The sequence below is a fragment of the Annulohypoxylon truncatum genome, assembly GCF_022578515.1.
Source record: "Annulohypoxylon truncatum strain CBS 140777 unplaced genomic scaffold F4807scaffold_27, whole genome shotgun sequence".
In the NCBI taxonomy this organism is placed as follows: domain Eukaryota; kingdom Fungi; phylum Ascomycota; class Sordariomycetes; order Xylariales; family Hypoxylaceae; genus Annulohypoxylon; species Annulohypoxylon truncatum.
Window position 1 is genome coordinate 242,137 of NW_025953813.1, and position 24,887 is coordinate 267,023.

Consider the following 24,887-nt stretch of genomic DNA (forward strand, 5'->3'; position numbering starts at 1 on the left):
CCTCGGTGCGTTACGCGGATTCAGTGGCCACGAAGGAATTCAGGTAAAGCTTTAACACCCAAATATACCTACCCAATTATTGCATTGACAATATTCACTAAAAGCCCAAACATAATTGTAGCAAACTATGCAGAGAAGCATCAGAAAAATGGAGTATGAACGCTAATATTGTGGATTAGATTGCGTGCTTGGCTATCCCACGTATTATATAATCTGCATGTGTCGCCTGCCAAACCGCGTGTAAGTTGCCTAAGTGAGTTACCTAGGGGATAGTATGCAGATTATGTAAGGCCCTTTGACAGCTCAGCACATGCGCGACGCGGCAACAGGATGCTTATTTCAACGCAAACTACCTGGGCAACAGCGATAAAACATGCAAACACGCGATAAGAATACAAGCAGCCCAGAAAGTGTCGTAACTCAGCAACATGATGTTGACATCAATGGCTTCATACCTATCCATTACCTACCTAGGTACCTGAGTGTTTGCTTACATAAGCTCAAAATACTTGGTCGAGATGGGTATTAAATAAGACTATGCTGTCGGGTCAAATCTTATAGGGAATGGAAAGAGGTATATAGGTATATATATAAGAGAATACGTTACAATACCATGAGCCGTGTCTTAGTTTCATCCCTGTATCAGCCCTGCGGACCGAAACAAGGATTACTTATCCAGGACACCACGCAAAGGTGCACGGCTATCGTCCTGGTCCGCCGCCGGGGTTTCCGACGACGGGCCTCCACCAGTGACCTAGGTAAGTCACCGGCTTCCTCAGCTAAAAGAAGAGAAGAAGTTTATGATATCAGACGGTGCTGACATCTGTGTCTCCTTAGGCCTTACATGTTTGACCTAAAAAGAAAGCAAGAAACATCTTCATTGAGGGGGCAAAAGCCCATGCCTCCTATGAACCAGTCAGTCATAACGCCTTGCATCGAAACAATAGGTCAGGACTCACGTGTTTCGTGGTAGGTACCACGTTAAATGACGGAGGGCGTCTGGGCAAGAGCCGTCAAACGATCGACCTCTCCGCCATTTACCTCGGTGTAGACCCACGGGATGACCGCGTCATCCTGTGCGTCCTCGAGGACAGAAACCTTCGGTACAGGAATCTGATGGCCGTCGAATATGACATCGAACGGCAAGCCGGAGTAGAGGGAATCGCGGTTGGGGTGTTCTTCATCGTCGGATTCTACACCGACTGGAACATCACCCAAGTGCGCGTCCTCGTCCGTCACGTACTGCTGAATGATCAGCGTACGCGAACGGTTCGCGGCATAGTACGAGTCAGCACGCCACTGATACTCGGCACTGTAGTTTGTCAGAGGCGCGCGGATGCGGGAGGGCTTAACCTCGGGCCACATCATCTTGACCACGCCTCTCATCGCAGTGGTGAGGTCCCAGACCTCGCCCACGCGGAGTCCCCGCGGGAACTTCAGCTCGGCGACGGCGCAGGGTAACACGTCTAGGTAATCAGTGTTTGCGCGGTCGTCGCGAGTGATTTCCCAGCGAAGGGAAGTGATCGCCGGCAGAGCTACATGCATTTGATCCCACTGCGATCGGCCCGCCATCCACGCCGGCCCTTGACCGTTGCGGACAGCAGAGGCGATTCGCATGGGGATCACTTCTTGAGGGATGTGCTCATGACGGTACCGCCAAATGCCTTGGCTGTGGCGGAACGTCATGGCGAACAGCGTGGGAAGTTGGAATGCCACGAGGCTGTTCTTCACATAACGCTCCGCCACTGGGCACTCGACGGGAAGCGGCGAGTCGAGGAATATGCTTCTTCGGTGGACAGGTGTCTCGGTGATGACAGCCTGCCAGAAGCGCGATACGCATTGAAGTATCGGAAGCTGATGAGACGGGACGTCTCGAAGGATGAGGTCAAGGAGCTCGGCACAGCCAAGCACAGCTTGAGCGGCAGCCATTGAGAATGGAGTAAAGAGGTAAAAGAAATTAATTGATGGCAAATAATTAATTGAGAATGGAATTGAGTAATAAATTCGGGTCTAGAATAGAGTCTCAATAATTATCTGTGAAGAAGTTAGTAACCCTCAAGAAGAAAAAGTGAAGGGTTGAACTTACCATTAAGTGAAGTGGAAGTTGTTTTTGGTTGGAGGAAGGATCAGAATTCAGTTCCCAAGGCCCGGGGGCCCCAAGTATTTATACCCTTCCATAGGCGTATGGGTGGGGCATTGGCAATGGCGGTTGCTGTGAAGCTATTCACGGTTGCGCTGGTGACGGGCTTGGGTGGTTACCAGTCGGACCCACTTGACAGCTGCTAGCTGCTAGTGCCACCCGTAGGCAGCTGTCAATGACTGTTAGCACTGTAGGAATCATAGTTGCTGCCTGACGCCAGTTCCCAAGGCATCAAGTTACGGTGCCTGATACTGTTCTATCCTACGTTTCTATCGTACTTTCGCCAGTTTCGTTACGTGAGAGGCTAAACGGTAGATGTAATCAATCTACGTCAAACAACAAATCTGTGAAGGACGCCAATGGCTTGCACAAAACGTTGACAGCGGTCTCCTTATGATAACATCCCATTTTCACTTATATAATCTAAGTAGCACGGAGGGTCTTAGTAGGATATCCTGATAAGCCTTGAGGCCACGAGCCTTACGGAGCTCATAGCCTCAAATTGATAGGAAACACTCCATACACGACCTTGGAAGGAGACACTGCCGCCGCCCTAGGTACCACTTTATTTGTACCTATAGGCAGCTCTCGATTTTATATCTAACATATTCTACTCAAACGACTTTCTGGTGACGCGACTGAGTAGCTTCTTTTGGGTTAAGCAGCTATGTTTGCTGAACGTCCTTCGCATTACACATATCAACAGAGCCCTAATGCTACCTATGTTCGTCGACCTGTAATAGTGGCACAATACATGAGACCATCTGTAAATCCATTTTGATGTTTATCACGATGTGAAAGAACGTGTAATGGAATAACGACGTTGTTACTCGATGAGTTTTTGGCCGCCCTCACCCTCTCGTCCATATCCAAGAACATAGTTTACATACAAGAAGAGCCTGTTGCCTACTCTGCCTAGGTACCCAAGACCAGCTGATAACAGGCCTCCCATAAGCCAAACACCGATCCTACCAGGCCTCCAAGATCTTTATCACTAGAAGAAACACTACACAATACTCCTTTTAAACTCAGGCAAAACTCTGGCATTGATTCCTTCCTTTAGGCCTCCATGGTGTCTGGGTCCCTCTCCCTCTCCCTCTCCTCAACTCTCCTCTTCTCCTCGGCTTTCTTTGGGATAGATTTGGTATGGTAAGCAATTCGCCAGAACCTCTTAGGTTTATTGCCTCGGATTACCTAATCATTATACCTGAGGCCTTCAGGGAAAAATATTTGCACCATGGCAACCCGGCTATCGATACCCACTTATCTAGTCCCATGAGTGCTCCATGGACGCCAATAGCGTACTTGACATGCATCACCTCGTCCTCATAGCTAGTTAGCTCTAGCCAATCCGGTACCCCATCTCTTTTAGACACTGTGGGCAATCACCGCGGCATTTTTAGCCCTGTTACTATAGTAATTGTGTTGCCCTTTGTTACGGATTTTTCCTTATGAGATGCCCATTCGAGAACGTTTGATAATTCTTTCTACTTATCTTTTCTAGCAAATCATCCGTGTATGTTCTTGATCTTCCAATGATGGTTGTAGCCCGGGCGTGATTGATCGTATGAATGTTTGCAGCCCTAGGGTTTCGCGCAGTTCCGGCTGCGAAGATGTTATGGATCATCCCTATGATCCCGATGGCCCTATATTCTAGCGCTTGTTTCCTTTTAAAGGTTCAAGTCTTACCAATCACTTTTATCTCATCCCGTCTGCCACTTCACCTTATCAATGACTGGGAAAATATGTGCCTCTGTGTTGAATATAACTTCAGTAAGAGGAATGAAGTCATTGGGACTGAATAAAAGATAAAGATACTCGAGAGTTTCTGCCTGGAAAAGCATATAATGTAAGCTTGGATCTTAGAAGAAGAAGACGCCCAACGGGTACAATGTTGGATGTTGTCATGACCTACCAGCCAAAAGCTCTCCATATTATCCCTCTGAGGTGGTGGAATGGCGTTTACATCGTTGACAGAATCGTAACCCTACTCTTGGCTCAGCTTGGTGTGCCTCTCGAAGGCATTGAATATCTTCCAGCCCCGTTCACGATAGAGGGGACCTTCGGTGACACGCCACATCATGAACAGATTCTCCACCGTCTTCGGTCGTTGCAGGTTATGTGCATCCGATGGTTTAACGATATAATCTTTCTTCCACGACGCCAATGAGTGTTTGGTGGACGCCAGAAGCCGATCGCCGGACGCTGGGTGTAGATCGTCCTCATTGGCATGAAACCACGCGATTTCAGGCGCAAGCCCCGTCTTAGTCACGACATACACCCCCCAGCATGTCTTCATTAGATCGCGTGTGAGTTGGATCTGATCCTCCTTCTTATCGTCCCAACTAGGCCATGTGCGTGCTGTGGATTGGGTATGGCCTCTTGTGGCACCCATGGTAATCAACCCAGGTAAGAAGCACACGAGGTGATCCATCTTAGGTGATAGTGGCCCGCCAATTCCTTGTGGAAGTTCGGCGACGAAGTTGAGGCACATTGATAGAAGGCTCCAATCGGCAACCGAGATCTAATATAAAATTTAGAGAGATGGGAATTAAGTCGTCACTAGACGAACATTGAACTCTTACTTGAGGCGGGTAGCAATTGCGAATCTACAGACAACCAAGGAAGAAATGCATTGTTTTGGGTAGCGAAGAATGGACATAACAGCGTTATGGGGTTGCTATCACAGGGAGACATTTCCTACAACTTAAAACAGAGATTGACGAGGGTGATGAGTGTCATGGTTGTTGTGTCAAAAGGTTATTATCATCAACCGCGCCATCCGTCTTTATCTCCTGGGGAAAGGAAAACCACGAATAGGGGAAATTAGAAGGAGGAAATCATATGAACCCATCCAAAAAAAGGAGAAAGAAAAGGTATTTAGGAGGATATATATTAAGATTATTAGGAGCTTATAGAGCGTGTCCAAGTAGGTAGTTACGAGGTTATCTGAATCGGTATGGAATATAGGCTTACCTAACAGCCCCTGACAAAGGTGATCACGTGATACCGCTTCCGCTGCTTAGTAAACATGCGCTGTAGCTCACGATATTATAGGGGGACATTAGCGGGAGGAGCCTTGTAAATATAGCGCATACCGGTCTGAAAAATGAGTGTATATTATCTACCAACTTAACAGACGAGGCTCCCGCCCCTAGATATTTAGGACGAAGGTTTGGATGTCATCTAACTTTACAGGTTGAAATAAGGTTGTTAAGATGCATTGAATATGAAATTAATCGGAAAATTGTGAGATCAGGTGCCTTAGGATTCTCATCCCTGATGACATCGATTGATCTCCCTAATATGGTAAGGAGCCTGGTCAGATGCTTCGGCTTTATTATGATGTACCATTCCGCAATAGGCGACCCGAAATCCCTCCTGCCTATTCCTTCTCCGAATAAACACTCGGCGCAGGATGTAATTTTGGTTCGGACGTGTATGCCGCGATCGATTCAGCAGATCAGGAGATTCTGGGCCTGTCCGTTTCCTCTTGGAGCGTCCCTAAAATGGGCATTCATTCTTGCGTCCCGGCTGACAAAGTTATACCCGGTACCTTACTCATCGTGAGAATCTTACTGATGGATCAATAATGCGGCGCAGTCACTCTTTGCTTACTTCCACTGCCGCAGCCCTATGTAGAAGGTAACTAGACCTGGATCGTGGCTACGTTACGATGGGGAAGAGCGATGGCTCATATAAATAAGAGCGGTGCCTCCTGATCTTCTCTTATGACGTGATGAGATCTTGTCGCTACCCGAAAGTCGTAGATACAGAGTAATCGTTGGCCCACGATGTTTCGCCGCATAGTTTCCGTCCTTGCCGCGTCAGGCTCTTTAGTGCGGGCTTCCACCAGTACCAATTACTCCTTCAAGACCGAAGGTGCATGTTCGACCGTGTCGGGGAGTGGAGGTTCCGTTCCCCTTTCCCTTCCTAGATCTACCACGACGAGCACCGTATCATCAATCATCACGAACTCGGAGGTGACGGTCCCGTCGACCGTCACGGTCACGGCCGATCCTGTCACGACGACGGTACTTACGTCAACCACCTGGGTATTGACCGACTCTACGAAGACTCTTCCTCCGACCACCTCCTGGTCCGTGTCTCAGATCATCGTCGCCACCGCAACTGTACCAGAGACAGTGTGTACCAACGACGTGACTCCCTCGACCGTGACCGAGTACAGTGGTAGCTACACGCCCATCTCCGGCCAAGTCACCACGATCCCGACTTCTTATCCCTCGCAGGTGGTCTGCGCCACCGGAGTGACGTGGTTTACCATCCTCCAACCCACGGCAACGTCTGGCGTGACCACTCAGACGACCACGCCGACAAGCACGGTACAAGCTATCACGACGACTGTCACATCGACGTATTTCTTTAATAATACAGTCTACGCGTCGACGATCACGAGCACCACCACCTCATACACTCCAGCCGCCAGCGCCACTACCATCAGCACGGCATGCGAGGCTACGACTACGACTACGTTCGCGGCCAAGTGCGCGCCGACGAACGTGATATCGGGCGTCGATGACCACGGGCTAGTATCTGGAAAATATGCGGCGAACAGCTCCGTAATCTACATCCAGGACGATAAGTTCAACGACCCGAGCACCTGCTGCCAGCTATGCCAGGACAACAAAGGATGCGCCGGCATGATGGCGGGAATATCGGGCTTTTGCGGTCTGTTATACGTTGCCGATCCGGCAGGAGGCCCTTCATGCGATTTCATCTTCTCGTACCAGACTCAATCTAATGTCTTCCCGATGCAGGGTCTCTGGGTGCAGTCGGGTTGTGGAGAAATAGACTATACCGGAAGTGACGGAGTGTAGAGTTCAATTTTGTCGTCTTAGGGAACTTGGGGGGTATATCTTTTTAGCACGTCCGCAGTGAAGTTGGTTCCAATAATGAAAATAATGATTGCTAATGTATTCTCTACGTTTACGTAACCTATACAGGGTAAAGATTATGTGAACATGATGTGGGTAGGGGGTTGATTTCAAAAGGTCCATCTAGACTCTAATGGCTTGTTGCCATCAATGAATTCGGCATGTAGTAAGACTCATCGCTTCGTCGATGAGAATCTAGACGACATCTACTGACTCTTCAGCACTTCCTTCATGTCGGAACAACCCTGTATTCATGATGGCGCCAGCAATGTCCCCAAAACAACAAGCCCCATCCAGAAATCAAGGACTTCAATAAGCGAGGGCCAGTGGGGAAATAGAAGGGGCGGTGCCGCCTGAGTTTCTCCGTGTATTTTCGCTAACATACGAAACCTGCAGAGAGAAGAGTTCTCATAAGCTTCTGACTACCTATATTTTCGTTAGCTCCTAATGAAGACCGCCGTTGCATTTGATTTGATCTAGTCGTCGTGGGTTCGGTAAAGTTGACGTTACATCCCCGTAGTATCCCGTCTAGATGGGGCATGCGGGTATCTCCCGGGTTGGGGTTTCATTCGTCGTGGGTACCATTACTTACATTAGCTCCGGGCATTACGCCGATTAGGAATAGCCTAGTTTGTCAGCTAGGACCGAACAAAGTAGCATTTCATAATCTGATGAGGTACGACGAGATGAGACGTTGTTAAGGTCTTCGATTGCTGTTCTACACAAAGACATGGAAGAGGTAAAGCCAATGGTTTAACACTGGTTAGGGTTATATCTGATTCCAATGGTGAGCTCGCTCGAAGTGTTTCGTGTCCAAGTACATTGCCTTAAATAAGCGTTGCCTGTAAGGTGAAAGAACAATTTCTGCGCCCATGGAAATATTCTCATGTAATACCTGGCGAAATCTCACGATTGACACCACTCTTTAAGGACTCAAAGAGCCGCATACGAATCTCGTGACGGTTCATTCGTCTTCAATATATCTAGTAAGCAGTAATGCTAGTATTTAAAGTTTTGGTATAACTATCGTTTATGGATTACTGGGTGCCTTGAAGTGGGAGTGACGGCTCCTGAAATAAAAGAAAGTATTAACTGAGCACGTTCATAATTCCATCTCTGACATGTTCCGCCTCGGGAATATTCAGATTGAATTCTTCTTGTCAAGTCTCATCGAATATAATATGACTAACGTACGAAAGAAAAGAAAGAAGTCTCCAGGGGTAATAGAAAAAGGGGTTGGTGGGTGGAAATTGACGTGATGTAGGGCGTAGAATATAAACCCTCTGGTTGATGATATAAGATATGTTTCATGGCACTTAGATGTTAAATTTTACACTCGAGAATGTGTCATGTCATTCTACTTGATTTCGTGAACGAATCGGACTATATCGTATTATTCCAACGATACACTCTGTCCCGATATTGTAATAGGAGATATCCAGCGCTTCACATAGCGACGTACAAGTCGGTCTGCAATTGATCTTCATATCATATCATCAATTCCTTCGTTAATTACCTAAGACACCTGTTATATTTGGAATTCTAGAATACGGCCTCGCGTTTAGGCTACCCTATGGTCGTTGCCGCCACCATGACTTCACCGAAGAATTTTCTCGACAATTCTCCTTCGATGTATTATTGATTCGTTAAGATCTATGAGGTCAGACTTTTCACGGGATATTGAAATGTAAACCGTGTCAAATCCCTATCTTACTACCGAGTAACTCTTCGTTATCAATATTAACCTTAGTGCACGCATATCTCAATTCTTGTAATATTGGCAGGCTACCGCTTCCAGGAGTCAGCTTGATCTCTGTTGTTGATGCCCGTCTTTGCTTCCAGATGATACGGTGTCCTCTAGAAGATTAGACAATCTATGATGTTGTAGAACATCTTTGTAATAAAGGAGAACTCAGTAGAAAGACTTATGATTTGGAATTCTAGTCATATAGGAATGGTCTAGCCAAGATCGGCACGAAAACCCCTGTTTGGTATATGTGTAATTCTTCTAAAGCAACCATTGCCGGCTTCAATCGGTCTAGGCAGTAGTCCGTAAGGCTGTCGCGAAATCCACGTGTAGATTGAATGAAGGTGACTTCGGTCCTACTGTCCCCCACGACGAGACAGCTTTTCCTAAACCCTTTCTATTACATTCGATTGGAGAGTTTCCCAGCGACTCGCTGTAAATTGGCCCGATGACGTACTAGGGTCAACGACTATCATGTTTCGCCGTGAATAGTCCCGACGTTAATTCACCACATGCTCGTTGATACAGATGGTTATGCCAGATCTCACAATAACTTTAAGATGCGTCAGCGTTTCACTCGATGCCAAGGCAATATAGAGAATAACCAATATTAGAAATGCGGGGGCGGTCCTCCCGCATTGGAGCCTTCGATGCCAGCCTAAATTGGACAAGGCGGAAAAATGTCGACGTCCGAATGAGATATGACGATCCTATAATCTATCGGGAGCCTGTTCTGGGTGGCCGGCAGCCGGCAAATTTCCAAGTCAGGGGGGAGGGCGCAGGCATCGCGAAAATACATATGTGAGGCCTACGGGCCCCGCGCTGCTCGTTCGTCGACAAAGGTGTCGTCGTCAAACACATCGCTGATTCTTATTATCTCGAAACTGCGAAGATGAAGTGGCTCGCTCTATCTTTGGCTCTAGCCGTGCCTTCCCAGGCCGCGCTTCGATTCGGATGTTCCACTCTGACCATCCAGCGTCTCGACCCTCTCGTGGAGCCCGGTGTAGTTCCCTCGGCTCACCTTCACCAGATCGTCGGTGGTAATGCCTTCAACGCGTCGATGGATCCTGCGGCCGGCGACATTGGTGACAAAGGTACATGCACCACGTGTACCTTCTCTGAGGATTTCTCGAACTACTGGACCGCCGTCATGTTTTTCAAGCACCCGAACGGAACTTACAAGAGAGTCCCTATTATGCAGAACACCGCTCTGCCTAACGGTATCAACGGAGGAGTACGTCTTAGCTGCACACCAGTTAAGAAGAGAAGCACAGGACATCAACTAACAGGAACGCATTCTAGATGACGATATACTACACACAACAGGACTTCTCGTCGAACGGTAACCAGAAGATCACCGCCTTCAAGCCCGGTTTCCGAATGACAGTCGGAACACCTACATCGACGAGCAAGTTCGGCCCCGGCCTGAAATTCGTCTGCCTGCAAAACAAGGGCACTCGATTCCCCGAACTCGACGACTTCCCGACCCAGCCATGTGCCGGCGGTATCATGACTGTTCACCACTTCCCTGCGTAAGGAAACCCGTCTAAAAGCGCGTTTCCATCTGCTAACGATGTATAGATGCTGGGATGGCAAGAATCTCGACAGCCCCGACCACCAATCTCACATGTACAACACCGTCAAGGACGCGTTCCAGAACTCCGGTCCTTGCCCAGCGTCGCACCCGTAAGTTCTAATCCCGTGCAAAGCATACATGTTTCCTCCCGAAAGATCACACGTAATAACACGGAATTCCTACACAGCGTCCGCGTCCCCCAGGTCGCCTACGAGACCCTCTGGGACACGACCCAGTTCAACAGCATGTGGCCCACGGACGGCTCGCAGCCGTTCACCCTCAGCTACGGCGACAACAAGGGCTACGGCACCCACGCCGACTACGTCTTCGGCTGGAAGGGCGACGCGCTCCAGAAGGCTATGGACTCGCCGTGCATGTTCAACGCCTGCGAGAACGGAAACCCGCTGGCGTCGCAGGGCGTCGCTCAGATGAACCAGTGCACTGTCCCGAAGACGGTCGACGAGGACATCGACGGATGTGAGTGCCCCTATACCCCCTGTGCTATCGTTAAAATAAGTCAACACGAACTAACTCCCCGTGTTCTAGGGCTTACTTCCCTCCCCGGCATGTAAACGTTGTGAAGTGATAAGGAGGAGTTGGACGGAAAAGAGATCAATCGGATCGTTAATCGAAGTGTTCCTGTTCCGACCTATCGGCGCTCGTACTCCTCGTTAACCCAAGACTGCTATATACCAACGCTGGAAGGAGCGTGTTTCGTTTAAAGGGGCCACCGAGGCGTAGTCTAATAGAGCGGTGGTAGCTATCCTTCATTAGAGCTCAGCTTCTAAGTTTTAAATCAAATTCTTTTAGCTGATTCGAAAGGTCCGAGTATTATTCTACCGTCTTCAGGTGGTTCCTGATTCGTGAAGATGTCAGGGGCTGCTCGTATAGTGGGCAACTTATCACGTATCAACTAGGTCAGACTTAACTTCGCAGTACAAGATAAATCACCTATTCTTGATATAACGCGTTTTTATTCATCCTTAGACAGACTTCGGATTGTGATTCCTTATTAGGCTAATGGTAGAAGCCCATTAGTATGGCGAATCATCGAGGAACTCATGTTAAAAGGACTCGAATTTGTCGAACTGTCCAGAGAATTCGTCTCGGCCATTCGATATGATCAGCCCCACGACCAATGGTCTTGACATTTGAGAGCCATATCAAGTCATCATGATCAGGGTTTATAGGGGACTGGTAGACGAGCTGTTAGCAACGAGATATGGTAGATAGGCTTCTTCTAAAGAAGTAACCAACCAGACATATTATTAGGTCATAACCCCAAGTTTCCCTTATTCCATCCGAGAGTGAATACGAAGATAACAGTTTATGCTAGCAAACTGGTTTGAATAACCCCTAAACCCAACGGCTTCTTGGTATCGTGCAGACCGATGGTCTTAGCCGCTAGTTCAGCTTCATCTATGTCAACGTCGAGCTGACGGAATAGGAATGCGAGGTCGGCGTGTCTCTTCATAGAAAGTCCGATGTCCTTGATGTTAATCTCGTCAATGTGATCGGCGATATCTTCCTCGAATCTGGTCACCAAGGCTCGCATGTCAGCTGTGTCCCATGCCTTGTACCGGGTCTTGGCAGCGTGGACCTTCCCCTTGAATAAGTAAGGTGGGTCGAGGAAGGAAGCGATTCCGGGGCCGTGGTAGAGGCCTTTGATGGGAATGGTGGTACAGGTGACATGTTCCATCGTATGCTCGTGGCCTAGTAAAATGTAGATATTAGTGATATTCTCCTACTTAGGTATATGCGCTTCTATGGAAATACAATACCTGGGAACTGCTCGTAGAAAATCTTTACTAGCACTGGAAATTTAAGGCTAGCTTTATCGGTCCAGAAGAAAGCGACGTAGTCATCTCTGGTTGGCTCGATGGCCTCGAAACCATGCTCCTCGGTGATCAGTTTGACGATCTCATCTTTGGAACCCGAGACTAGAACATCGATGTCCTTGGTGAGGCGGTGGCCTCCGAAGGCACTGATAGCATAACCACCAAAAATGCCGTACTTGATGTTTTCATTACTGAGAATGCGATGGAGCACGATGGCTGCATCATTGAGAAGTTCGCTGGACATGATGGGCATGTAGAAAGGGTCTTTTTATGTAAATAGGAGTTGAGTGTTGAGTTGGATAGAAGTGGAATTGACAGCTGATTTTTGCGTATGTGATTGTTTACGTTGGTTAGGGTCGGATAAATTGGAGAGAAATATCGTTTTGTAAGATTAATTCATACCGCCTCCCTTGTTAACGAGTGACTAATAATGTCTGTTCCAAGCTAAATTTTGACGATGAGTCAATGTAGACACCGTCATATTTCGAGGACAAACAACCCTATAACAGGTATATAGGCCAGCCAAGAACCAAGAAATTAGACCCCCCAAAAATAAAAATTTCAGCTTCTTGTCCTCAAGTAGACTTGTGAAAGCGCGCCGCCTGTTTGAATCTTATATCCATCCTATGTAGTCTACAACACGAACTTGAACAATTATTCTTGAATACCCCAAAGTTGAAGCGATCCGTCAAATTCTTAGATCTTTTACCCCTTTTATCCCCCCTAAGCCAAATAAGTGGGCACCACCTTACTTGCTATTCTCAACTAACACGCGGACAACACTTACAGAAAAGTTCTTGCCTTCGTAAGTACCTGGGTAATCAACATGATATAGCACGTTAAGTCAAGTCCTAGTAGGATAGTTGCATTTCCTGTCGCAAGAAGAGCTCCTGGAAGCTAAGCCCTAGAGCACTAGGCAGAGCTCCACAAAAGGTGCAACCTCAAGTAGGACACAAGAGTGGGACACAAGGACCTTGGGAGCAGCCATCTTTCGAGCCTTTCATCCTTAGACTCCGCTGGATCAATACAATCTCTCACTTACAATACCCCGTATAAGGGTGACGATATGCTTACCATGATGTGTTCTCGGAGCATTCGAGTAGAATATTCCCCTACGGTTGTCCAACTCAGTATTAGAGTGACATCCCCGTGTCGGAAGCCGACAGGGGGCGAGTGTGGCAACGAATGAGAATACCCATAGCAAGCCACACGGCACACAGCCGACGCAATAGCCAATCAAATTATACCATCGTTCCTAAAAAGGAAATAATAGATAGGGGTGAGTAATCTACTTGCGTCGAGTTTCTACGTCGTAAGGGTAGCGAAGCTAGATTAATGATAGTTTCTATCAGACACTTTGAAATGACCGAAAAAGAACATCTTGATATTTTCTTCATTTGATACCATGCCACCCTTCCATAAAGCAGAATCATATCCCATATCATCTCATCAGCAACCTAAGAGACCTGGAATGTATCCTTCGTCCATCCGTAAGTCCGACTCAGAAGGCGAGCTATGAAGAATAGTTTATGGCCTTCGATGCGAGATTGATGGGGCCTGTGAACCTTGATAGACCTATCTAGCGATAGTTTGTTAGAGGGCGCAAATGTGTAGACTGATCCGTACTCGGGTATGACCGAGAATCCTAAGTCTGACATTGCTGTCTCAAACGCGGTCCACGGGATTGAACCCCGAGCTTCTGATCTGGAGAATAACGTGGAGAATGTTTCAACCACGCCCGATCTCACCGTCATATGCATCGGCTTTAATGATTCTAGTTCTTCCTTGTCGGCTGAAGCTCTTGCTGACGGGATGATATCGTAGATGGATGAATGCGCTGGTCGTGTTTTTTCCTTCTGCCTTCTCTCCTGGACTCTGACCTCTTGGGGCTGAGCTGGGCCTCCCGAAGGTAAAGGGATGAACTCAGACTCGGACTTTTGTGCGTCTTTATTCTTGACTTGCTGCTTGCTGAGACGTGTTGCACAATCCGTTATCAGATCTTCATACAAGAATCCCATCCCGGTACCCATCTTCTCTAGGATAAATCGATCGAGAGTCTTCAGTGCAGTCTCGGCCACACCTGGTTCTAGGAGGTTGTCGATAGGGGCAACGAAGTCTGTAAGATCAATCTGCGTCTTGATCTGGGTTAACTCGGTTTCGAGCTCTTCCATTCGGGATACGAACATCCGTCCCTTATTTCTACTGAAGGATGGCATGGGGAAGGACGCTGATAGAGACTGGGTAAAGCCGGTGATGATTGCCAGGTCACATAAGGAGTCAGCTTCTCGCTCCTGCAAGTCTTCGCGCTCCTGAGGGTGAGATTTGTGAAGTTGGTCCATCTTCTGGAGCCAGCCTACGGCTTTTTTCACGTTTGTTTCGGGTTGGCATAGGTGTAGGAGGTAGTAGAGTTGCGGATTCTCTCGAATAAGGCGCTCAGGGTCGCCTTTCATTGCGAGCCGACTCCCCGTCGAGTTCGTCACACGCCGAAACCATTTAGACCCGGAACCCGTAGCAAGGTGCCTCTTCAACGCATCTTGGTTTCGCTCAAACTCTAAATGACAGACGTTAGACAGCTCCTGGAGTAGTGTAGCTGTGTGGATCTTGTTGTTCGACTCCGCGACAAGCTGGAGAAGGCGATAGATGCAGTTCCATATGGCGGCAGCCTTGACTGCACCGTGGACGACCTCTAGGAATATGGGACTGATATGCCTATCTGTATGAACAGGCAATGTTCGGCCCTTTTCGTCAGGGACGAGTTCAGGTCTGCTGAAGAACCAAATATTGACATCATAGGCAAGCACAGCAGGTTCCGCACAGATAAAGCCGAGGTACTCGTCGAGAAAGTATTTCCGATGAAGAGAATTGGCGATTAGGTCAGATACTTCGACCTTGACGGGTTTCTTATCGGCGATACTGAGACTAGATAGAGCAGCTGAAACGGATTCTTGCGGGTTCTTCTTAGGTTTCTTCTGTTGGCTACGGGTAGTAGACCCAATATCAAGCACATCCTCGATCATGATGTTGAGGAGCTGCATCATGTAGAGTTGTCTCGTAAGTATCAATTCGCCGGCAGATTGCGGGATGATCATGCCAGATTTGAACCCGATTTCGAGGCCCCGTAAGACCTCATCGCGATCCTTTTTTATTGTGAAAGATCGACCATACTTATCTCCATCCATAAACCACGTGAAGCTATCCTTAAAGGAGTTTACATGACGAAGACCCCGTGTGTTTATCATGGACGTGATGTGATCATGATCTCCTGGGTAGTTATCGAAGCCGTTGATATATTGTTCCTCGAGTGATGTCGTAGCTCGATGTTTGAGCAGACGCAAAAAGTAATCCGAGTCTGGAGCCGATACGTCACGGAGGTTCCAGTCGGGGAGGAACTTATAGACGTTTCCAAGCGTGAAATCTAGCGGGTGTTTCAAGACGGCACCATCAGCTGCGCCAGCCTTCATGGCTTTTGATCGATCCGATTGACTCAAGGAGTGCCATATTTGCTCAATCTTAGGCCCATGAGTTTGATACTTCCTGTGAAGGTCGCTGTGAAGCACCTTGAGCGTGTGCTCATCTACCATACTCTGCTCCATCTCTAAGTCTCCGTGTTGAGGGATGGAAAGATGTGGGTGAGTTAAACGACAAAAGTTGGTTTGAGTGGGATAGGTAGAGGATAAGGTACCTGAGATTATGAAGTTAAAAAAACAACCGACAAACGGCAGATGACGGAAGTATGTGAAACGGCTAGATACTTGATTATCGGGAAGGTGCATCTACACATTATGTAGTGTAGACATGTACCTAGAGAATACATGGATGTACTTGGTAGATTGTACTACATGAGTCAGCTTCACACTATCACTATCGGACTAAAAATAAAAACACAGATGTCTAGGTGCCTACCTAGTATCTACCTAGTTACACACTTCGGTACTTACCTGCCAGGCATTTCAATTTTCCGAGGCCGTAACAAACGTAAATGTCCTCGTTCTAGAAGACATCACGTGACTTCCCAAGTCTCAACCACTTGAGCACGTGATCTAGGAGAATTATAATCCATACTTGAAGTTATATCTAAGTCAACAGCAAAGCTAGAAGTCCGATGTCAATTAATTCCTCTATGAGTAATGGGTCGATTTCGCTATGATAACACAACGCCCAAGTAATCTGCGAGTGAGTCTCATTTCTGGTGTTGTCCAATTACTGTAGCAACTTCATACTAGATTATTACTCACTTATCCTATTTACTGATAGAGTTTCGCCGTGGTGCAGTCAAACTTGAATTCTAAGGTGGAATTATACATACATAAATGATGAAGTGAGTGTAAGCTAGGACCTTCATTCGGAGAGAGATTTTAACCGAATAGGACATGTGGGTCGGAAGACTCCACGCTCCCATGTTCAAGATTCAAGGGGAAATTACTAACGAATTTCCGTACAGATCGCTGCCATGGCTGCTTGGCAAGGATAATATGACTTGAATTCTTTACGGGGCTCAAACTACTAATGTTGTGGCACAGCATCTTCGGGACCAGTCTTGGCGCTCAAAGCCCTGCTGACTGCATGGGATTGCCGACCACCAAGGAGATGGACAACCATCAAGAGATGAAGTATAAGTAGTAAGGAGATCTTCTCGTTCCTTCAAACTCAATACTATTATCTACCTACACTACTCAACCCATCTTCGGCCAATATTTAATTATAATAATATTAATACATTCTTCTTCTACATAACTCAGCTTCACCATCACCGCCATCATGAAGTTCTCAGCGATCCTCTCTATGGGACTCTTCGCCATTGCTATGGCTCAGGTATGTCCATCTCCGAATAACGTCTCGTGTCTTTGAGCAAATATCTAATTCTAGCATAGAAACCTGCGCCTGGACCTGCGCCCCCCGCCCCTCAGGACGACCTTTCGATATGCAAAAAGGAGGCCGGCCATTACGGTACCTACTGTCCTAGGTGCCTACCTAAGTGCAAGGACAATCCCGCAAAGAAGGAATGCTACTACGGCACCTTCTCTACCATCAACGGCATCGAGTCCAAGTGCCTGCAACACGGAGGAACTAACTGCGAGGGCCCAGCCGTCGACCAAGTTTGTGGCAAATAAGGGTCTTGGAAATTAGTGTGAAGAAGGACGAGGTGAAGAATTGGGCTACGTTGGATTGTCTCGTGGAGGGTGGGCTAAGTCAATTCCGGAGCCCCTGAGATCTTGTCTTGTCACGATGGAAGTTATCAGGGCCACTAGTTTACAATTTCATTCGAGCTCCCTGAAACAAGGGGGAGCAGTAGGTATTAATATTTAATACGTTACAACCTACCTAATAACTAAATTTGAAACATAAAACATGAATGCTCCTTTTACCGATTACCTGATTACATCACCTACCTGGGCAAGTCTTTTACAGTTTTGTGTTTTTCAGCCCGTTTTCGTCGTGTTCCAGACAACCAACACAGCCTCCGCCATGTCATCGGCTGCCTTATCGTTTGTCTCGCTCGTGAGCCATAGAGCCGCTATTTTCTCTCCGTCCCTAGTAACAGGATGCGGCTGTTCAGGCTTCCACCCGATCCACTGCAGAAATCCGTGCTCCACTTCCACGGGGTCCGCATCGCCTTGTAGGTAATCTCTAACCAGCTTCTCATTATCCCGCGCACTTAAACGCCAATTGCTCTCCGCCGAATTTTTCATCTTCTCGCACATCGTCGCCATGCCCTCGTTCATGGCGAGCGCGGCATTCATCCCGAGAGAAGCAGCCTGGCGAGCGTCTCCGACGGTGCGTAGGACGCTCTCCGTGTATCGGCCCATATTCCCGGTGAGCGTAACTCGCGGTTTCATATCAGCTACGAGTCTTTCTAGCAATAGTAGCTGAGAGTCCAGAGAAGCCAGGCTGTACCTAGCATTGGAATAGTGCGTGACCATGCCGTGCCAGGGGACCTGTCCTTGGTACCCTGAACACACGACCTCGTCTACTATGCGATGTATGCGGGCGTTGCGAGGCGTAACGATAGTCTCGAAGATACCCTGGGCCAAAGTCGCGGCGTTGGGCGGGATTTTCGCATCAAGGTAGGCCTCGGGGTTGAAGTCCGGGTCGTCCCAACTCCACCACGTTCCTAAGTTTATCCAGTTGGTCAGCACCTCGTCTTCCCACCGTTTCTGGATGTCTCGATGAGTTTTAAGAGTCTCTTCGATGCTGCTTAACTGATATAAGATGTCCACGGCCGCCGGTTCGTCCGTATCTGAGGGAGCGATGTACCTTTTCAGGTCCGCGATAAGATTCTCTATATCCACTACAAACCCTCCATGCATGTAGGCCCAGTTTTCATGCAGAATGGTATGGTGGCTAGATATCAGTTCTCGTAGGTCTCGACATATGGGGATGGTCCGGACGAGAGTATAGCCACTGGGTTGGATAGGAGCCGCGACAGGCTCAGGGCTGACTATAGTTGCATCAGATGAATGGACTGGAGCTACTTCAGGCTCACCAGAGAGTGGGATTGTGTCAGTCTCAGAGGAGATGACTAAATCCACTTCTGGTCCACCAGGAACTTGGACTGTGGTATGTTGTGAAGAGATGACCGAAGCTGTGTTAGATCCGCTGGAAGACGAAACTACGATAGGTTCGGAAGGGATTGGGGTTACCTTGGGTCCATTGAATGCACCGCGTAATTTGTATAGGAATGCCGGTGAGATAAATACTGTCACTATCATAAGCAGGGTAGCACCAACGAAGACCTGCGTTATGATAGACAGAACGTCGATAAAGTTCGTTCGGACGAAGTTGAACGCAGATTTCAAGGCCCGAATGATAGGTTGTGTGCGAATGAGATATCCCAACTTTGGAACCTGAAGGAAGTTGGGATTGAAATCGGGATTCCGATTATTGGGATTCTGGGTCCGATGCCGAGCCCTCACCGCTGAACCCGCAAACTGTATAAAGTTTGGACTCAGGTCGTTTACTGGCGGCGGGGAGTCACTACGCCATGTTCGTGCTCCGTGGCCCAAGAATAAGCAAACTGGCAACGGTGATGGCGTAAACTTGGAGCGATCAGCAATATCCCCGTGGAAGACGAATATGATTTTCTGGTCTTCGTTATTGGGAAGTCTAAGGTTGAGAATAGACCACGAAGGGGAAAACATGTTTAAGCGAGCGTGTAGGTATACGATTAATAGGTATTTTCTTGGTTGAACAGTTCGATAGTTAACAAATATCTAGACTACGCTTGTCATCAATATAATGCTTAAAAATGTGCCTGGAGACGCTGTAGTAGACAAGAATTCGATTGCTTTAACATGATTTCTGGCAAAGACGGGATGCGCCATCAGTATCACGATACTTTTATACACAGGATCGTTGCCGCCGTACATTAACAACTTCTTCATAGCACTTTGACAATACTATTCAGCTTATTGGCTGTTCTTTCTTTCTCATGAACTAGTCAAAGAGATTGAGCATGCTGTGGTCGATCAGGTCGCAAAAAGCAACACAATAATAACAATGGAATTGTTTTTTAAGTAATTCATATAAAGGAATAGGAGGACCGAAATGCCTAGAGAGTGGATTCAGAAGCAAACCTTTGCAATTAGACGTATCGAAACCACCTTACATCGATTTGGCAGTTTATATATGTACAAATCCTCGAACCGTTCTCGCTATCGGTTAGGTTACATATCCAATATTAATCCCATCTCGTAAGTAAACATACAATGGACCCTGAACATGGAATGGACAGTCAAGATGACGGCGCGTCCATCTACTCCGACGAAAGCGTTTGGAAAGGACAAGGACTTCAGAGCCCCGCCGGCACCGGCAAAGGAAAAAGACGCGAAACAGAAATTCCAGTTGAATCTGAGGTCGATGATGATAGTACCGAAAGCGAAGAAATTGATGAAGAAACAAGTGATAAAAGCAAAGATGGAGGGGCTCCAGTTGAATCTGATGGCGGCGGCGGCGGCGGCGGAGGGGAAGAAGAAAGCAAAATTCCTCCCAAAGCAAGACCTGAAAAGGCTTCACTTGGAGGTGGAGGAGGAGGAGGAAGAAAAGGGGGCTTAGTTTCACATTTTCAAGACGGTTTTGGCGGCCTAGGCGGCGGTGGTGCTGGAGGAGGTGGCGGTGGCGGAGGCGGAGGTGGAGGCGGAGGAGGCGGAGGCGGCGGCGGCGGCGGCGGCGGCGGTGGTGGTGGTGGCGGCGGTGGTGGTGGTGATGAACCTACCATATTCCCATGGTATCTCCGCGTACGACCAAATGAGATTAATGATCCCGATCACGCTCAGGAACAGCGGATTATGTTAATATTAAAGGACAATGTCGACGGTTTCCAGGGTTTATTCTCTGGACCACAAGGCCACCATATCACTGACGGCACAGCAAGGCATTCAGCTATAATATTCCACATCATTCGTAACCAGGACTCGACCTCGACGACTACAGTGCGCGTCAACCAGGATGATTATTCATCTGAAGCAAGGGACTGGCAAAGGGCGATCCTGGACCGAGACCCGAACTGGAACCCGCTGACAATAACCGACAATGAGGTTCCGAACACGGCCATAGACTTCCATGGTGTTTGGCCAGAACTACGCTGCGAGAACGGAACGCACGTAGACGAAACTCGAGAAACTTGGGAGTGGCAGCCGGTTCCAAATGTACCTGTTGCTCCGATTAGAAGCCGCATGCTTATGTATTTTCGGGTCTTAATGATGCTGATAGTTCTTCTCGCGTGTGGCATGATTTGGAAATGGGTGTTAACAGGAGGCCCCGCGGGGAATTCCATTTTTGGGTCAAATCCCGCTGTGGGCAACGTAATCCGCGGCCCGACTCGGAGTTTTGACCCTCGCTTTGCGGTTCGCGTGGACTTGGAAGAAGGTAAGCCTAAGATAGGGATTTCACTGAATATGAACGGCTTGCTAGGGCTAGCATAAGAACCTAAATATCATCTCATCATCGCTTTTAGGCCAAAGCATACTTAGATAGGGGTAGGGGGAACTCGACGTACCCCAGCAGGGTGAGGAAATTACGTGTGTTTTAAAGAAAAATATTGCTACGGCTAACGGCGTAAGGGTAAAGTCAATCATTTAAAAGGAAAACAACATAGAGGTAGTTAGAGTAGAGGGTTGTTTAATTGTTTACCTTGTACCAAAAGTCAGGTTCTCACAATGGATTTGTGTCGAAGACTCTGCAAGAGCAGCTTTACTGCTTAAATTTTTATTTCAGTAATCGCATAAACGTATCTGATATCTAGGCCATTTCCACGCATCCTCCTTTTCTTTGCTACCCCCCCCCCTTTCCATTTTCAGGTCTACCTAGGTTGATCGGAATCAGATGACTCCAAATCACCTCCTCGTCTTGTTTTCCAATCCAGGACATTTGGATATCTCCTAACGTAGAACCGCATGGCCAGCATAGAGATTACACTGCCTACACTAAACGCCGCAGCCAGCGGGAACCCGATTGGATATCTTGGGGAGTCAGACACCTGCCACGCTCGCAACGGGATCGTAGCATGTCCAACATACACCAGCGTGACAGCGATAGCCACGGCAATGGATTGCGCCTCTGGTTCCTTCCGCCATATCTCCGCCAGCCACGCGATCAATGCGTACCCCCAAGCAGCAGTAGCAAATGTGAGAAAATAAAAGACCATGATTATGGAATGCGAATCCGGCCATTCAGCTAGAACAGACGTCGCCAATAACTGCAGAATAGCGGCGCCGCAAGAGACTTGCCACCGCCAATCTTTCCAATCGCTAAGCGCATTAAGGGCGATGTTGCTCACTATCGATATGGCGTAGCCGCCTAGAGGGATGAGATCTACGGTATATGTCGAATATAGCGGTTTGCCGGCCGAGTCTGTGACGCCTTTGAGATAAAGAAGGAAGTAAGAGTTGGCGCGCTGGGACCAGGCAAATTGGAGATAAGCTGCGAGGAAAAGGTAAGACCCTTCTCAAAGCCGGAGCCGCTCTCACGAACATCACGCCAAGGATCGGGACAGAGATCAAAGGCATTCAGCTCAGCCAACTATCCTCTGCTGGACTTGACGAAGTGGCTTTACTCGCAGCCGAGAGGGGCATTCTAGTTTTCGCAAGTCTTGGTACTGATGCTGATATCGACCAAGTTATACTGAACACCAAAGCGCAGAGAGACCAATTTCGCAGACATCGGGTTCCAGAAGCAGCTAGACATCGTAAAATACTACGCGCCGCTTCACAAGCATTCAACAATGGGGTATCCCGCAGGCACCAGCCCAGAGTTCCCCGTCGTCTTCGCGGACGAGACAGCGTAAGCATTCATTCACTCTATCCACACCTATAAAAGTAGGTACTTAAGACTTATGATCTGCTCACTACCTACCTACTGAGATAGAAACCTACGAACCCTCCTAGGCCCCCCGCACAACCCACGACCTCTGGCACATCGACCAAACCTTCACGCCCAACGTGCCCTCCACGACCTTCTTCTGGGTCCTCGAGACCCCTGAATCAGGAGGCGGCGACACAGCCTTCACCTCCCTAACAGCAGCATACTCAGCGCTCTCGCCCGCATTCAGACATCTGCTCAGCGGGCTGCGCTTACACCACGCCCCCGCCTCGCTCGGCGAGGTATCCCGCGTAGGCGCAGAGCGCGCGTCAAGGGAAGCAGTCAACACGACGCATCCGCTAATCATCAAGCACCCCGTCACGAACCAGCCCTCGCTCTTCGTGAACCCGACGATCGCGCGCAGGGTCGACGGGTTCCTGGCCGAGGAGTCGGACCACTTGTTACGATTCCTGCACGAGCATATCCGGAGCCTGGATTTCAGCTGCCGGGTGCGCTGGGAGCGAGGGGCACGGTCGTGGTGTGGGATTAGAGGGCCGCGGCGCATAGCGCGGTGCCGGATTTCAGGGGGGGGGGGGGGGGCGAGAGGAGGCATTTGGTATGGGTTATTCCTTATGGGAGGAGGCCGGAGCCGGCGTTTACGGAGAGGTTTAGGGGTTCTGGGTAGAGAGCTATTACCTAGGTAAGCAGTTAAGTTAGGGGTGTCCCTTTGATTGTATTCAATAGTAGGTAGGTGCATACAATCTATACCCCTGATCCATGACATCACCGTGGATGAGGTTGGATGGAATTAATGTGACTATGGTTCAACCCGATACTTCGTCGCCTCTGTGTGATTGATGTTCTGTAACTGAGTTAAGTTGCGTGTTTACTTGCTTCATATGTATTCCATTAGGTTCGGCAAGGACCTGTGTCTGGGCTTCTTCGTCCGTACGGTACGCGTGCATGCTACCAAGGGGGCTACTTTCGGCTCTTGTAAGAGGCATCCAGACATGGTAGGTGTTTCCCTGGGGTTCGGGTGTTGGTCGACTCCGGAACCTGGAGAATAGATGCGTCCATGGATGTTTTATAACCAGTGACCTCGGGTTGTTGGGGTCGAAGGCCTTAGGTACTGACGGCACGCAAAATACCAGCAGAGCGCAGGTCTCCTCCGCGAGCATCCACACCAGCGTCAACGAGACGAAATAAGACGAGTCATCAGCGTATACAAGCGCGCCCAAGCGACCAGCTGCGCAGATACAGGCGCTGCGTAGGAATGTATTAGGATAGAGAGTTACCCATGGACAAGGAAGAAACAATCGACGGACTCACAGAATACCGATGGAGAAGACAAGCGACACACCTAACTTGCGTTTTCGGCTTATCTGCAGCTTCCAGATAACCCATTGCGGCAAAATGAGAATGAAGGTGTCCAGAGAGATGTTGAATATGCATAAAATGTCGACCCTCTCCTTTTGAATAAGACACTTCGGCGTAACGTAGAAGCGCCAGATTGGCACCACGGGGACGCAGCGGACGACTGTGATCACTATACCCCCGGTATAGCCAATTATAGCAGCGCATATCAGAACTCGGCTGGCCCAGAAGAAGATGCTGCGGCCGTGGTCGGGGGTAAAGATGCGCGCCCACTCCAGCAAGATCGAAACTTTCACGAAGAGTTGGTTGAGTTGGTAAATTATGTTTAGAACGAATGCAATCTCAAGGGGTCAGATGTGTTAGTCGAGCAGGTAAAGGGTGTCTACCTATAGTAGGTTCACATATCCTGCCTCATATACAGAGCAGCATATAGAAAAAGGAGACTTACAGATGCCATCTCAATCAAGTCGTGCCATCGAGTATCCCACATATGTACAAAGAAGCCGATGGTTCGCAGGAAAAGGAAGTAGGTGCAGATAGTGCCAATATAGCATCCCTTAAGCTATTGTCAATATGCATGACCAACACTAAGTCAGCTATAGCATCACGTACGAAGGCACATAGACCTAGAACTAACATTATCAATTAGCGAGATAGGAGGTGTCTGTATCGTCGATTGGAGTACGTACGGTCTTCGATATAAAATTTCTTGAGAACGAAGAAGCGCGCGTAAGCACGCAGCAGGAAGGCAGCGGTGGTGAGAAGCAGACAGATGACGGCGAGAACAATAGCGCCTCCGTTCGCATTTGGTGGATTGTCTATATGTTGGATTATCCCATGCGGCGGCTCACCAGATGAGTGATTTAGAAAGGCTGGTAGATCGTGTGGGGATTTGGGAGGAATGTTCCAATTGTGAGCCATTGTCTACTAGGAATAGAGATATAGATCTATAACACATGCTAGAAAGACAAGGATTGGTAAGTCTAAAGATCCCCTGTCCCTCATTATACTCTCTACCTAG

General features: G+C 48.3%; 11 protein-coding genes across 11 annotated transcripts; 4 read left to right on the forward strand and 7 right to left on the reverse strand.

Annotated features, from left to right (window-relative positions):
* Window positions 1–981: 981 nt before the first annotated feature.
* On the reverse strand, window positions 982–1,929 carry F4807DRAFT_462617 (uncharacterized protein; the record flags this gene model as incomplete). Its single annotated transcript, XM_048001855.1, has 1 exon — window positions 982–1,929. One exon carries the CDS (start codon window positions 1,927–1,929, stop codon window positions 982–984), a length of 948 nt encoding a protein of 315 aa, XP_047851984.1.
* A 1,602-nt stretch (window positions 1,930–3,531) lies between these two features.
* Window positions 3,532–3,799, reverse strand: F4807DRAFT_178946 (uncharacterized protein). The gene has a single exon (XM_047993551.1). The coding sequence runs from the start codon at window positions 3,765–3,767 to the stop codon at window positions 3,576–3,578; it is 192 nt and encodes a 63-aa protein (XP_047851985.1). The 5' UTR covers window positions 3,768–3,799; the 3' UTR covers window positions 3,532–3,575.
* A 328-nt stretch (window positions 3,800–4,127) lies between these two features.
* Window positions 4,128–4,574, reverse strand: F4807DRAFT_469287 (glycoside hydrolase; the record flags this gene model as incomplete). The annotated part of the gene is made up of 1 exon (XM_048002693.1): window positions 4,128–4,574. One exon carries the CDS (start codon window positions 4,572–4,574, stop codon window positions 4,128–4,130), a length of 447 nt encoding a protein of 148 aa, XP_047851986.1.
* Window positions 4,575–5,742: 1,168 nt separating this feature from the next.
* On the forward strand, window positions 5,743–7,070 carry F4807DRAFT_434684 (uncharacterized protein). The gene has a single exon (XM_047998821.1). It carries the CDS (start codon window positions 5,935–5,937, stop codon window positions 6,976–6,978), a length of 1,044 nt encoding a protein of 347 aa, XP_047851987.1. The 5' UTR covers window positions 5,743–5,934; the 3' UTR covers window positions 6,979–7,070.
* A 2,536-nt stretch (window positions 7,071–9,606) lies between these two features.
* On the forward strand, window positions 9,607–11,640 carry F4807DRAFT_434686 (uncharacterized protein). Its single transcript, XM_047998822.1, has 5 exons — window positions 9,607–10,016; window positions 10,085–10,314; window positions 10,364–10,468; window positions 10,546–10,835; window positions 10,905–11,640. The coding sequence occupies exons 1-5, from the start codon at window positions 9,675–9,677 to the stop codon at window positions 10,928–10,930; spliced, it is 993 nt and encodes a 330-aa protein (XP_047851988.1). The 5' UTR covers window positions 9,607–9,674; the 3' UTR covers window positions 10,931–11,640.
* A 45-nt stretch (window positions 11,641–11,685) lies between these two features.
* On the reverse strand, window positions 11,686–12,440 carry F4807DRAFT_469288 (uncharacterized protein; the record flags this gene model as incomplete). Its single annotated transcript, XM_048002694.1, has 2 exons — window positions 11,686–12,071; window positions 12,140–12,440. The coding sequence occupies 2 exons, from the start codon at window positions 12,438–12,440 to the stop codon at window positions 11,686–11,688; spliced, it is 687 nt and encodes a 228-aa protein (XP_047851989.1).
* Window positions 12,441–13,607: 1,167 nt separating this feature from the next.
* F4807DRAFT_469291 (uncharacterized protein) lies at window positions 13,608–15,789 on the reverse strand (the record flags this gene model as incomplete). The annotated part of the gene is made up of 2 exons (XM_048002695.1): window positions 13,608–14,164; window positions 14,204–15,789. The coding sequence occupies 2 exons, from the start codon at window positions 15,787–15,789 to the stop codon at window positions 13,654–13,656; spliced, it is 2,097 nt and encodes a 698-aa protein (XP_047851990.1). The 3' UTR covers window positions 13,608–13,653.
* Window positions 15,790–16,801: 1,012 nt separating this feature from the next.
* Window positions 16,802–17,536, forward strand: F4807DRAFT_434689 (uncharacterized protein). The gene is made up of 2 exons (XM_047998823.1): window positions 16,802–17,008; window positions 17,068–17,536. The coding sequence occupies exons 1-2, from the start codon at window positions 16,955–16,957 to the stop codon at window positions 17,305–17,307; spliced, it is 294 nt and encodes a 97-aa protein (XP_047851991.1). The 5' UTR covers window positions 16,802–16,954; the 3' UTR covers window positions 17,308–17,536.
* Window positions 17,537–17,616: 80 nt separating this feature from the next.
* Window positions 17,617–19,335, reverse strand: F4807DRAFT_462624 (uncharacterized protein; the record flags this gene model as incomplete). The annotated part of the gene is made up of 1 exon (XM_048001856.1): window positions 17,617–19,335. One exon carries the CDS (start codon window positions 19,333–19,335, stop codon window positions 17,617–17,619), a length of 1,719 nt encoding a protein of 572 aa, XP_047851992.1.
* A 567-nt stretch (window positions 19,336–19,902) lies between these two features.
* On the forward strand, window positions 19,903–23,164 carry F4807DRAFT_469293 (uncharacterized protein; the record flags this gene model as incomplete). The annotated part of the gene is made up of 4 exons (XM_048002696.1): window positions 19,903–21,061; window positions 22,146–22,474; window positions 22,579–23,001; window positions 23,060–23,164. The coding sequence occupies 4 exons, from the start codon at window positions 19,903–19,905 to the stop codon at window positions 23,162–23,164; spliced, it is 2,016 nt and encodes a 671-aa protein (XP_047851993.1).
* On the reverse strand, window positions 23,091–24,822 carry F4807DRAFT_178975 (uncharacterized protein). Its single transcript, XM_047993552.1, has 6 exons — window positions 24,556–24,822; window positions 24,479–24,498; window positions 24,315–24,422; window positions 23,822–24,207; window positions 23,252–23,755; window positions 23,091–23,188 (listed from the first exon to the last, which is right to left on the reverse strand). Exons 1-5 carry the CDS (start codon window positions 24,785–24,787, stop codon window positions 23,317–23,319), a joined length of 1,185 nt encoding a protein of 394 aa, XP_047851994.1. The 5' UTR covers window positions 24,788–24,822; the 3' UTR covers window positions 23,091–23,188; window positions 23,252–23,316.
* Window positions 24,823–24,887: the final 65 nt, after the last annotated feature.

Bases quoted from the DNA above. Each gene is read 5' to 3' on its own strand.
- F4807DRAFT_178946 (XM_047993551.1), bottom strand. From the start codon at position 3,767: ATGATCCATAACATCTTCGCAGCCGGAACTGCGCGAAACCCTAGGGCT.
- F4807DRAFT_178975 (XM_047993552.1), bottom strand. From the start codon at position 24,787: ATGGCTCACAATTGGAACATTCCTCCCAAATCCCCACACGATCTACCA. The intron at 24,499-24,555 runs GTACGTACTCCA...TGATAATGTTAG, and splicing joins GAAATTTTATATCGAAGACC to TTCTAGGTCTATGTGCCTTC. The intron at 23,756-23,821 runs GTGAGTCCGTCG...ATTCCTACGCAG, and splicing joins GTCTTCTCCATCGGTATTCT to CGCCTGTATCTGCGCAGCTG.
- F4807DRAFT_434689 (XM_047998823.1), top strand. From the start codon at position 16,955: ATGAAGTTCTCAGCGATCCTCTCTATGGGACTCTTCGCCATTGCTATG. The intron at 17,009-17,067 runs GTATGTCCATCT...ATTCTAGCATAG, and splicing joins TCGCCATTGCTATGGCTCAG to AAACCTGCGCCTGGACCTGC.
- F4807DRAFT_434686 (XM_047998822.1), top strand. From the start codon at position 9,675: ATGAAGTGGCTCGCTCTATCTTTGGCTCTAGCCGTGCCTTCCCAGGCC. The intron at 10,017-10,084 runs GTACGTCTTAGC...AACGCATTCTAG, and splicing joins CTAACGGTATCAACGGAGGA to ATGACGATATACTACACACA. The intron at 10,315-10,363 runs GTAAGGAAACCC...AACGATGTATAG, and splicing joins ACTGTTCACCACTTCCCTGC to ATGCTGGGATGGCAAGAATC.
- F4807DRAFT_434684 (XM_047998821.1), top strand. From the start codon at position 5,935: ATGTTTCGCCGCATAGTTTCCGTCCTTGCCGCGTCAGGCTCTTTAGTG.